Source organism: Gymnodraco acuticeps, unplaced genomic scaffold (genome assembly GCF_902827175.1).
Source record: "Gymnodraco acuticeps unplaced genomic scaffold, fGymAcu1.1, whole genome shotgun sequence".
Classification (NCBI taxonomy): domain Eukaryota; kingdom Metazoa; phylum Chordata; class Actinopteri; order Perciformes; family Bathydraconidae; genus Gymnodraco; species Gymnodraco acuticeps.
The window spans coordinates 2,777,322-2,790,232 of record NW_022990513.1 but is presented as its reverse complement, the minus strand read 5'-3'; the positions used below and the strand labels follow the sequence as shown (position 1 = coordinate 2,790,232).

General features: G+C 40.5%; 1 protein-coding gene across 1 annotated transcript; it reads left to right on the top strand.

The window, feature by feature from the left end:
- Positions 1-1,662: 1,662 nt before the first annotated feature.
- Positions 1,663-5,830, top strand: LOC117553238. The gene is made up of 2 exons (XM_034227082.1): positions 1,663-4,422; positions 5,731-5,830. Exons 1-2 carry the CDS (start codon positions 2,687-2,689, stop codon positions 5,759-5,761), a joined length of 1,767 nt encoding a protein of 588 aa, XP_034082973.1. The 5' UTR covers positions 1,663-2,686; the 3' UTR covers positions 5,762-5,830.
- Positions 5,831-12,911: the final 7,081 nt, after the last annotated feature.

The following is a 12,911-nucleotide window of genomic DNA, read 5'->3' as shown; positions in this document are numbered from 1 at the left end:
TGTCTCAAAAGAGAAATGAATGCTCCATCACCTGCTGGATATGGTTGGGAAATAGAGGATGGGAACTTACACGTCACCTGGATGACAAGAAATCCTGCCCCTGACAGTGTGTTGCATGTGATACACTGCAGCTGCAAAGAGTCTGCCTGTGAGAAAGGCAGATGTTCATGCTTCTCTGCAGGACTCTGTTGCACAGACTTATGTCGTTGCTCAAATTGTGCAAATAAAAAAGAAACAGAGGAAGAGAACGATGACTGCCCTGACACTGACAGTGAGGAATAGGAATAAAAGAGCCTTCTTTCCATCTTTCTTAAGCTCTTTTCTGTTCTTTTGGTTTTAGTGCCTGGCCGACGCGCTCACACATCACTCATAGATACGTTTGTTTTTGGTACTAGAACAGAGTATAATCAGCAGGACTCTGAGAACCAGCTGAGGCAATCACAGCACCAATCAGCCGCTCCGCCCAGCCTGACACCAATCAATTATACTACATTACATGTCCTTCTACTGTTTTCTATGTCATACCTTTTATATTTGTAATAAATCTCGTTTTTATGGTTCATCAGTGTTGTTTTCATTTGTGGAGGGATGAATGAGTAAATAAATGAATCAATGGACATTGGTATAAGTAAGGCAAGGCAAGTTTATTTATATAGCACTTTTCAACACAAGGCAATTCAAAGTGTTTTACAAAAAATTAAAGACATTAAGAAAATGGCATTTAAAATCAGTCATTCAAAAGAAAAGCTAATAAAAGAAACATTAAAAGAAAAAATACATGGATAAAAGTTACAGTGCAGTCTAAGATATGAATAGTTCAATTAAAAGCAGCAACAAAAAGAAAAGTCTTCAGCCTGGAAGTACTGCATTTTATTGATCTAAATTACTTAACGTAACAAGTTAACCTTCTTCTTGGACGCAGAAATCAAGTCATGTTTATTTTAAGAGTGCATTTAACGTGTACAGGGTAACAACAGACAGACAAAAAGTCCTCAGTCTAATGGAATAATCCCAATGAACCTAGCGATGTGAACATGGCAGTCCAGGAATGATAGTTTGATAAATATGAGTTTGATATACTTTATTAATCCCCGTGGGGAAATAGTTTGTAGCTGGAGTTGGCTGATAAACGCTGCTAGTCAATGTTGATTCGATGGTCAACTCTGTTCCCAGATAGTAAAACCTCTCACAAATACCGCGTATATAACGCAAATACCTCAGACTTAGTGATGTATTAAGACATATGACAAAACATGACATAAAACAAGCATACAGCACTGTTTAGAATCCATTTGGTCTGGTTTAGCGTAACCATGGCGGCCGCCATCTTTCACTTCTGTTGACAATATGCAGCTACCCAATTGGTGTAGCACGATCACGTGACGAACCGTGGCACGACTTTGGACCAAGATATTATTACGCTTCGAAGGGACTAGTTCAGCCAATAATTACGTGCCTAGAAGAATTGGCAGGAATTTTAGCGACGATATTTTTTTTGGTGGATAAGCATGACTCGTTCTTTTTTATGAACTAAAGATTGTGTAGTTTCACTTCTGTGGAGCGGGTTGAAACGATAACAGGGTTCACCTTATGGCCTATTGGGGGCTGTATGAGTGGGTGAGGATACCTTTTGGACTCTCCAACGCCCCTGCTGCTTTTCAGCGCAGCATGGAGGAAATGTTGGACTCTCTGCATGACAACTGCTGTATCCCTTACCTCGATGACATCCTCTGCTACTCCGACTCCTTCACTAGCCATGTTGAGGGAGTACGTCAAGTCCTGAGAGCCTTGCAGTCCCATGGTGTCAAGCTTCGACCAACAAAGTGTGAGCTGTTCCAGAAAGAGGTCAGGTATGTTGGGAGGCTGGTCTCTGCAGACGGTGTCAGGATTGACCCAAAAGACATTGATGCCATTATGTCTCTGAAAGAGAAGAGGCCAAGCACAGTTGGAGAAGTGCGGAAGTTACTGGGTTTCCTAAGCTACTATAGAGCCTATATTCAAAACTTCTCAAGCATTGCAAAACCAGTTTATGATCTGTTAAAAATTAAAGGAAACTCTACCGTGACACAGGGGAAACATAAGGTGGGAAAAGGAGCTCAGATGCCCTCAAGGACACCTGTCCCGTGGACTGATGATCACCAACGGATTCTTGAACAGCTGATTGACACGCTTTCACACCCACCTGTGTTGGCCTATCCGGATTTCAAACTGCCATTTGTGCTCCACACTGACGCCTCTCAGCAGGGACTCGGCGCTGTGTTGTATCAACGACAGGATGGAAAAATGAGAGTCATCGCCTATGGTTCAAGAACTCTGTCTCCCGCTGAGAAGAATTACAACATGCACTCAGGGAAACTGGAGTTTCTTGCTCTTAAGTGGGCGATATGTGTGAAATTTAGGGATTACCTGTTCTATGCACCCCATTTCACAGTATACACAGACAATAATCCCCTCACATACATGATGAGTACTGCCAAGCTGAATGCTGTGGGCCACCGATGGGTAGGTGAGCTAGCAGACTTTAGGTTTGATGTCAAATACAGGCCAGGAAGAGTGAACATAGACGCAGACACGCTCTCTCGTCTCCCTCTTGACATTGACACCTACGTTAGAGAGTGTATTGAGGAACTCACAAGAGAAATCATCCAAACCACATGGGATAGTTGTGAGTCTGCAAAGAGGCAGGATGTTGCTTATGTTGCTGCATTGGACCTGGCTTCATGCTCAGTCACCTGTGAATGTGTCACCCCTTACCATTGACCACAGTGAGCTAGTCAATGCCCAAAGGGAGGACCATGCAATCGGTGAGCTTATCAAACTTAAAGAGGCCAAGGCAGTATTGACCAATGAGGACAAGAAGAGAGCCAGTGGTACACTCAGAAAGCTCATGCACGAGTGGGGAAAACTGCACATGGAAAATCAACTGTTGTACCGGACGGCCAGTCAGCGGCAGCAGCTCGTCTTACCATCACGATACCACCCCCTGGTACTAAAGCATCTCCATGACGACATGGGACATGTTGGGGCTGAGAGGGTCATCCACCTGGCTCGAGACCGTTTCTACTGGCCTTTCATGAAAAAGGACATTGAAACCTATGTAACCAGAAAGTGTCCCTGTATAGAACAAAAGAAACCTGTGACACACGTCAGAGCACCAATGGGCAGCATCACTTCATCTGCACCACTTGAGCTTGTGTCTATAGACTATATGCACCTGGAAACTAGCAAAGGGGGCTACGAGTACATTTTAGTAGTTATTGACCATTTTACCAGATTTGCTCAAGTCTACGCAACAAAAAATAAATCTGGCAGAACAGCTGCTGAAAAAATCTATAATGACTTTATTCCAAGATTCGGCTACCCGGCCAGGCTACACCACGACCAAGGCAGAGAGTTCGAAAATGACCTGTTCAAGACCCTGAGGCATCTGGCTGGAGTTGCTCATTCAAGGACAACCCCATACCACCCCCAAGGAAACCCAGCTGAGAGGTTCAATAGAACACTGCTCCAAATGTTGAGGACCCTGGGAGAAAAAGAAAAGAGCAACTGGAAAGAACACTTATCCCTGGTTGTACATGCATACAACTGCACCAGGCATGAGGCAACAGGCTTCTCACCCCACTACCTCATGTTTGGACGGCACCCGTGTCTCCCAGTAGATTTAATGTTTGGCCTGTCAGCCAAAGGTCAGACTGAAACAACACAGGGCTATGCTAAGAAATGGTCTCTGAGAATGAAAGAGGCTTACCGGATTGCATCTGAAAACAGTCAACACTCCAGTGCAAGAAACAAGAAGTACTATGACTGTCACATCAAGGGAGTTGTGCTCCAACCTGGTGATAGAGTCCTAGTCCGTAACATGAGTGAGAGAGGTGGACCTGGAAAATTGAGGTCCTACTGGGAACAAACTGTGTATGTCGTCAAAGAACAAGTTGGTGAAATTCCTGTGTACAAAGTGTGCCCTGAGACAGGTGGTGATAAGATCCGTACCCTCCATCGAAATCTCCTACACGTTGTCAATGACCTACCTGTAAACTTGCCTGAACTAACAGGAAATCCGCTACCACCTAGAGGGAAAAGCAAGAGTCATCATGTTGAGAAACCACGACAGAGAGAGACATCACAAAGCAGTGACTCAGAAAACTCTGATGATGAGGCACCTAGAGTACGATACTGGCTAAGAGTACCTCCACAAGCTGGACTTCACTCACAGAATGTTGAACCTAGCTCTGGATCTCAGCGAAACACAGATGGTCCGAAAAGGGTACCTGAACCACATAGATATAGAGTGCCATCGAGATATCATACACCAGAACAACATGGAGTTGTTACACCTGAGAGAGAAACCAGACAAGAACAACCAGAAGAACGGACTGATGAGGAAGACCTGCCTGTGGATTCTGAAGCACCGGAAGAGCATGAGTACAAGTACCCTATGGCTATGACCGACCTGTGACACCTCAGGATGAGCCAGTGAGGAAATCCACACGGGACAGGAGACCTCCTCAAACGCTGACATATGACTCCCTTGGGCAGCCATCCTCCAGATCATGTGGGTCTTCAGACCCAGCAAGACTCTATACTGTACAAGCCATGCCATTCTGGGGAATGCAGCCTGTTCCTATGCCACATTACACTACACACCAGACACTGCCTTACACTACACACCAGACACTGCCTTACACTGTAATTCTACCATACATACATGCATATTGAGAAGGAAAGATTGTTACACCCACTCTCATCCATATTGTACAGTATTCACCTGTACATTTAAAGAAGTGCCCTTATGAGAGTATGTATAAGTGTTTTAAGTTCAAAGAGAAGGGGCACAAGTTAAGAGGTTGATGGTTAATGTCGGGAGCCATTTTTCTTTGTCGGGGAGTGTGTGACCCACACAAAGTGTGTGATCACAATTTTATGTTTATATTTAATATCATTTTATATTACCTGTTTAACAATGGACAGCAGGGGGCAGTAGATGGCAGAGTAACACTGCCGTATAGGGATTTGTTATTATTTACGCGTCTACCGTAAAATGTCTGACGTGATGACGGAGCTGTCGTTAGCTTGCCATTCTGGCAAGATCCGCCAAACGAGCAGTAAAAGGAATTCTCTGCTCATAATTTCTCGTGTTTTACAGGTCAGTAATGTGTACAGATTGTCACAAATGTTATAAATCACAATGTCTTAAGTTTGAAGTGGTGTTTAGATGTTGTTTATTATGTTTAATGCCGTGTAGAAGACCACCTCGTGGTGGCTGTGTGTGTATGTGTAATGGTGGTCGCTAGTGATGCAAGTGAATTGTTTATAGCTACGAAGTGTTTTAGGTGTGTTTTGTATGGTCTATGGGTGCTATGGTCAGTCATAATTTAATTATTATAAATGCGTGTTGCTTGATGCTAATGCTAGCATATATTAGACCAATGCTAATACTTTGCCTGAAAAGGTAATTAACAGTGTTTGAATACAGCACCAATATCTGTTTTGAAGCAGTACATGCTTATTTGGAGTCATGATGTTAATGACACTTGGTTATACACAAATGTGTTTATTTTTGAATACTTCAAGCATACAAGTATATTTTGAAGACATGAACATGTGTTTATATTGAGAGCAGTAAAGGGCAAGGACAATTGTGTTTTGTGCCAATTGTTAATACATTCTGGCAAGATCCCCCAAACGAGCAGTAAAAGGAATTCTCTGCTCATAATTTCTCGTGTTTTACAGGAAATACTATCTGTCATCGCGCCCTGCATAGCGGGGCCTGTTACACTATTGTAAAAAAAGATGTTTACTGAAAAGATTAAATGATACTAAGAAGACTGAATAATACATGGTTTCTTATTTACATTTACAATAACCCTCAATGGCCATACATGGGAACGTCACCAGACCAATTGTCATCTCTAGAATATTGTTGAATGAATTAAGCCTGAATGTAGATGAAAGTTGTATATTGAGTAGGGCTACACAATTTACAACACAAAAAAAGATGTTTACTGAACAGACTTGAACACAAGATGTTTGAACACAAACAGATGTTTACTGAAAATATTAAATGATACTGAATAATACATGGTTTCTTATTTACAAGACTACAGCTCCATGACTTTACTCCAATGGGACGACAGACACTGACAGATTAGACAAGGCACAGCAAATAACCCCAATCTTGTTGATTAATGCTAGTGCTTCATCTGGTTTTGTTAGCATGTGCTCTATGGGCACAGCCCTGCTTTGCAGAATCTGATATTTTCTTCTGACTAATCCTATGACTCTTTCGACATGAATACGCACATTAGCTATTTTTCTTGTCTCTTCCACCTCGTATGCTGACAGCTGACTTTTCCCCCTGGTGAATGCAGGCATCTTCAGTGAAGCACAGTAAAATGCCACACTATCGCCAATATCGAACTATCTACGTCTGCTAGGACAATATCTCCAGGTAACAGGTTTTTTAGGAGCCCACTCTGTATTGTGATCTGTTTATCACTAACTCTTCCTCCCCAGGCACAAGATATGTAAGTGACATAGCCTTGGGGAGCAACACCAATCAGAAATGTAACAGTATGGTGGTGCTTGTAGTTGGACCATGTTTGTGCTCTAGCTAGTAAATTAGAGGGCCTCTCAATAAAAACTTCAAAACAGTCAACAATCACAGCAACTCTACATCCAAATGCCTGTCTGAATCCCATTGGCATTGTAGCTTGAAGTACATGTCGCTCTGGCCACTCAATTATAAATTCTGTACTCTCGTGAAGTATGTCAATTAACTTATGCCAAATTCTAGAAGCAGTGGAGAGAGAGTTGAACCTGAAAGCCAAATCTTTCAGAGGGAGATTTAGTCTCAGCCTCAGCAAAACTAAAATGAACTGTTCAAATTTGGAGAGCACAGACATAGGGCCACAGGTGATGTAGGGCTCGCACAGTTGAAAAACCTGAAGTAAAACTAAGAAGTTGGGGAGCCCGGTGTAAAACTTTGTTTTCTCTTCGTTGTTCTCAAAGGACTCCTGGTTGAACTTTGTGTCCAGTGCCTTTGTCCGAAGATCTCCCAGCTCTGTTGTGTTCTGTCTCAGAACATCCTCCATCCTCTCGATGTCCTCCATCATTAAATCAGTCTGGCATCCTGCATCTGCATAAAATATAGCAGTAGCAAGCATAATTAGTTATTTAAAATAGTCAAATGTGAATGTGAATTGTTGTGAAGTTATCTTTTTGACAACCTTTTTACAGACATGCAAGTTCTCTGTTCCAATTATTGCAGATTCTCAAGTTAGAACTCTATTTTCTAAACCTAAACCTAATTCAAAGTTTGCATTGATTTTCTGACAATCACATTTGTAATATTTAATAATAATGCTGGTGGTTAATTTACCTTGTTGGTCATTTAATATCCCACTGGTGTCCTCTGGTTGTGGGCGTCAGACGGGGGCTGCGTCGGTTCTGGGCTCTCGGTTGTCTGCAGGAGATCCAACATTGTCTTTGTTGGTCTTCCTTGAGCTCCATCCTCTGCTCTCGTCAAAGAGATGCCTCTGATCTGGGCTTACTTGTTGTGCGGTAACCGAGGCTAACAGTGGGAGCTCAGTCTACCGACTCAACGTCACCCAAAGCGCTAGGGCACCCTAAAAAGTCCCAACAAAGTCCATATTAGACTACAGGTAACTTAAACATGATCAGTATTACTAGGTAAATAAGCATTTAACCACAACCCAATAATACATAAACAAAGCCACAAAAACCAAGTTAGCTAATACCTCTGATGAAGTGGTCGCTGCAGACACGTGCATTAGACGACTCTGCTCCTCCCGACCGCAGATGTAGGTTTGAAAGTCATTTTTTCCAGCGTTCTTCGGTTAGCTTCTTAAATTGCTCAGCTTTATGGACGACAACCTTCGGAACTCGGTAAAACCTCTTGTTTTTATCTCGGCCGGATCGATTGGAACAACCGTAAACTACACAACACACCGGCATTTTCACAATGGTAACAGCAGCTAGAGCCTCTGTAGAAAATTACTTCCTGACCTCCAATGGAATTTCGCGCCAAAGGAACGCAGCGGTGTGACGTCAAGTGAAACCAAGCTATTGTTTATAATCCATAATTCCATTTTTATGTAAAAATCGGAGCACAAAAGTTATCTGCTAATGGTAGCTGCTAATGGTAGCCACCATATACAGCTTCCGGTTTTGGCTACGCGTCACTCTCACTCCTTATTTGGTAATGTGTGTGTGTTAGACTGCGCTGGATTGCCGCATTGCCAAGACCGGAAGCAGAAGTTTGTTTTGCGATTTTTACATAAAAATGGAATTATGGATTATAAATAAAATAATGTTGTTATACAGAGACGTTAAAAACCTATGGATTAACCGATTAAGCCACTTTTTTTCTCGTTTTAATGCCATTGAACACGTCTTTTGATCAGATTGACAGCTACGGTGAGACATCTCCCCTAGAAGCTACGTAAAGGTACGTGTTGTGATGTCTGTGTTTGCTTCCCCTGTCCGAGTTCGGATCACTCAGTGATGATACTATATACCTAAATAATCTGTGGAACCTCAGCTTTAATCGGATATCTTGTATGTGCAGCTACGATAAGCAATAACGGTACTTTTATCTTGAGTTATGTGCCAAAGTGCGTTAGCATTTTTCGCTCAGGAGTCATTTAGATGCTTCTTATGAGACTTGTGTTTTGTTTTGGTAAAAATTGTTTGTATCGTCAGTTAGCTGAGATTATTCCCGTTAATCTGGTATAACACATTAATAGGTTATTAAATATTAAGATCCCCTGAGACACAGTGTCGTGAAAAAAAAAAGTAAAGTACCCGCCGGGACTTTGGGGCTTAACAGGTTAAAAAACTGCGATATATACCGCAGGGGGGGGGGGGGGAAAATCGTGATGTCAGTTTTTTTCAATATCGTGCAGCCCTAATGTGGAGGGAGAGTCCTCTCCAGTCAGACTGAGAGGCTGATAACTACAGCTCAGTGAGGTAAAGGACTCTGAGTGTTTAGATAGTTCACTTTAGTCTAAGTTCAAACAGTTTGGTCACAATTTATGTAAACACATATTTTCAAGGCACTCCTTTATAATTATTGGGATAAACAGGTTTGAAATAATTCCAATGCATACTATAGGACAGTAACCAAAAATATCCTTTAAAACTGGAGATAAAAAAAAAAAATGCATTTAAATAAGATATGAATGAACAACACAAATAAAATAAGTTACATTCATTTGTTATTGGCTATGGTAGGTTATTGGTTATGTTCACATACTTATTTGATTACATCCACTTGTCTAAGATGACAACAGAGACTTTCGACCCAAAACCAGCAGCTAATCACAGACTCAACCAGAGAGAAAGAAGTAGACCTACATCATCAGCTACCATGTCTGACAGAGAGGAAGACAGTGAGGAGAACAGTCAGGAGGGTAGTGATGACAGCTTGTAGGATTACTGGTCTAGGGGTTTCACCAACTAATCGACTAGTCGACTACCTTTACCACTAGTCGGCGCTGTAGGCCCTAGTCGACTAGTCGTGAAAAAATGGAGGTAAACGAGGTGCTGCAAAATGCTTCAAAACACGTCCGACATTCTTATGTATGGCAGTACTTCAACAAAGATGTAACCAACTCCACAGTGAAGTGTCAGTTGTGTACAGCTGTACTGAAGTACAACAAAAATACATCTGCTATGCGCAACCATCTGAAGATGAGACACCCGCTGCCGACAGCTAGCACTAGCAGTAATGCTAGCACCAGTGAGCAACGGACCGGCGTCAGCACAGGACAGAGGCAGACGAGCAGCAAGAAAAAACGGGTCTACAGTGATGCGGATGATGAGCTACGGGATGACTGCCAGCGGACACCGCATATCCCCACAATGGATAACCCACTGGAGTGGTGGGCAGAAAACGCGCACCGCGTCCCCCGTTTAGCCAAGCTTTCGAGGAGCTACCTGGCTATTCCAGCCACAGGCACCCCGAGTGAGAGGGTTTTTTCCCTGGCAGGCAACACTGTCACCCGAAAGCGGTCAAGCCTCCTTCCCTCACATGTCGATGCGTTGGTGTTCCTCAACGCAAACCAAAAACCTGGAAAGGTGGACGTTATCGTGGAGGACAGCGAGTATAGTGTTGCGCAATGCGCTGTTGCGCACTGGATTTACGTGGCATTTCAGTAAACAGAGTTTTTTGCTGTCGATTTTACTAAGTCCAGTTACTGTTTGTTATTTACTAAGTCCAGTTACTGTTAGTTATTCACTAAGTCCAGTTACTGTTTGTTATTCACTAAGTCCAGTTACTGTTTGTTATTCACTAAGTCCAGTTACTGTTTGTTATTTACTAAGTCCAGTTACTGTTTGTTATTCACTAAGTCCAGTTACTGTTAGTTATTCACTAAGTCCAGTTAATGTTTGTTATTTACTAAGTCCAGTTACTGTTTGTTATTTACTAAGTCCGTTAAATGTTTGTTATTTTTACTAAGTCCAGTTACTTTGTTATTCACTAAGTCCAGTTACTGTTAGTATTACTAAGTCCAGTTACTGTTTGTTATTACTAAGTCCAGTTACTGTTTGTTATTCACTAAGTCCAGTTACTGTTTGTTATTTACTAAGTCCAGTTACTGTTGTTATTCACTAAGTCCAGTTACTGTTGTTATTCACTAAGTCCAGTTACTGTTGTTATTCACTAAGTCCAGTTACTGTTTGTTATTCACTAAGTCCAGTTACTGTTTGTTATTCACTAAGTCCAGTTACTGTTGTTATTACTAAGTCCAGTTACTGTTGTTATTCACTAAGTCCAGTTACTGTTGTTATTCACTAAGTCCAGTTACTGTTGTTATTCACTAAGTCCAGTTACTGTTGTTATTTACTAAGTCCAGTTACTGTTGTTATTCACTAAGTCCAGTTACTGTTTGTTATTACTAAGTCCAGTTACTGTTGTTATTACTAGTCAGTCCAGTTACTGTTTGTTATTACTAAGTCCAGTTACTGTTGTTATTACTAAGTCCAGTTACTGTTTGTTATTACTAAGTCCAGTTACTGTTAGTTATTCACTAAGTCCAGTTACTGTTGTTATTACTAAGTCCAGTTACTGTTAGTTATTACTAAGTCCAGTTACTGTTTGTTATTCACTAAGTCCAGTTACTGTTTGTTATTACTAAGTCCAGTTACTGTTTTATTCACTAAGTCCAGTTACTGTTAGTTATTCACTAAGTCCAGTTACTGTTGTTATTCACTAAGTCCAGTTACTGTTTGTTATTCACTAAGTCCAGTTACTGTTGTTATTCACTAAGTCCAGTTACTGTTGTTATTACTAAGTCCAGTTACTGTTGTTATTCACTAAGTCCAGTTACTGTTTGTTATTCACTAAGTCCAGTTACTGTTTGTTATTCACTAAGTCCAGTTACTGTTGTTATTCACTAAGTCCAGTTACTGTTTGTTATTCACTAAGTCCAGTTACTGTTGTTATTCACTAAGTCCAGTTACTGTTAGTTATTTCACTAAGTCCAGTTACTGTTAGTTATTCACTAAGTGCCAGTTACTGTTTAGGTTATTCACTAAGTCGGTCCAGTTACTGTTGATTATTTACTAAGTCAGTTTACTGTTTGGTTATTCACTAAGTCCAGTTACTGTTAGTTATTCACTAAGTCCAGTTACTGTTTGTGTTATTCACTAAGTCTAGTTAGCTGTTTGGTTATTCACTAAGTCCAGTTACTGTGTGTTATTTACTAAGTCCAGTTACTGTTTGTTATTTACTAGTCCAGTTACTGTTTGTTATTTACTAAGTCCAGTTACTGTTTGTTATTTACTAAGTCCAGTTACTGTTTTATTACGAAGTCCAGTTACTGTTGTTATTCACTAAGGTCCAGTTACTGTTTGTGTATTTACTAAGTCCAGTTACTGTTTGTTATTCACTAAGTCCAGTTACTGTTTGTTATTCACTAAGTCCAGTTACTGTTTGTTATTTACTAAGTCCATTACTGTTTGTTATTTACTAAGTCCAGTTACTGTTTGTTATTTACTAAGTCCAGTTACTGTTTGTTTATTTACTAAGTCCAGTTACTGTTTGTTATTACTAAGTCCAGTTACTGTTTGTTATTTACTAAGTCCAGTTACTGTTTGTTATTACTAAGTCCCGTTACTGTTTGTTATTTACTAAGTCCAGTTACTGTTTGTTATTCACTAAGTCCAGTTACTGTTTGTTATTCACTAAGTCCAGTTACTGTTTGTTATTCACTAAGTCCAGTTACTGTTTGTTATTCACTAAGTCCAGTTACTGTTTGTTATTTACTAAGTCCAGTTACTGTTTGTTATTACTAAGTCCAGGTTACTGTTTGTTATTCACTAAGTCCAGTTACTGTTTGTTATTTACTAAGTCCATTACTGTTTGTTATTGCACTAAGTCCAGTTACTGTTTGTATTTACTAAGTCCAGTTACTGTTTGTTATTCACTAAGTCCAGTTACTGTTTGTTATTCACTAAGTCCAGTTACTGTTTGTTATTCACTAAGTCCAGTTACTGTTTGTTATTTACTAAGTCCAGTTACTGTTTGTTATTTACTAAGTCCAGTTACTGTTTGTTATTCACTAAGTCCAGTTACTGTTTGTTATTCACTAAGTCCAGTTACTGTTTGTTATTTACTAAGTCCAGTTACTGTTAGTTATTCACTAAGTCCAGTTACTGTTGTTATTTTACTAAGTCCAGTTACTGTTTGTTATTTACTAAGTCCAGTTACTGTTTGTTATTTACTAAGTCCAGTTACTGTTAGTTATTCACTAAGTCCAGTTACTGTTTGTTATTCACTAAGTCCAGTTACTGTTTGTTATTCACTAAGTCCAGTTACTGTTTGTTATTCACTAAGTCCAGTTACTGTTTGTTATTCTACTAAGTCCAGTACTGTTGTTATTCACTAA

Excerpts from the sequence above, each read along its gene's own strand:
- LOC117553238 (XM_034227082.1), top strand. The coding sequence starts at position 2,687 with ATGTTGCTTATGTTGCTGCATTGGACCTGGCTTCATGCTCAGTCACCT. Across the intron at positions 4,423-5,730 it reads GAAGCACCGGAAGAGCATGA|GAAATACTATCTGTCATCGC; the intron begins GTACAAGTACCC and ends CGTGTTTTACAG.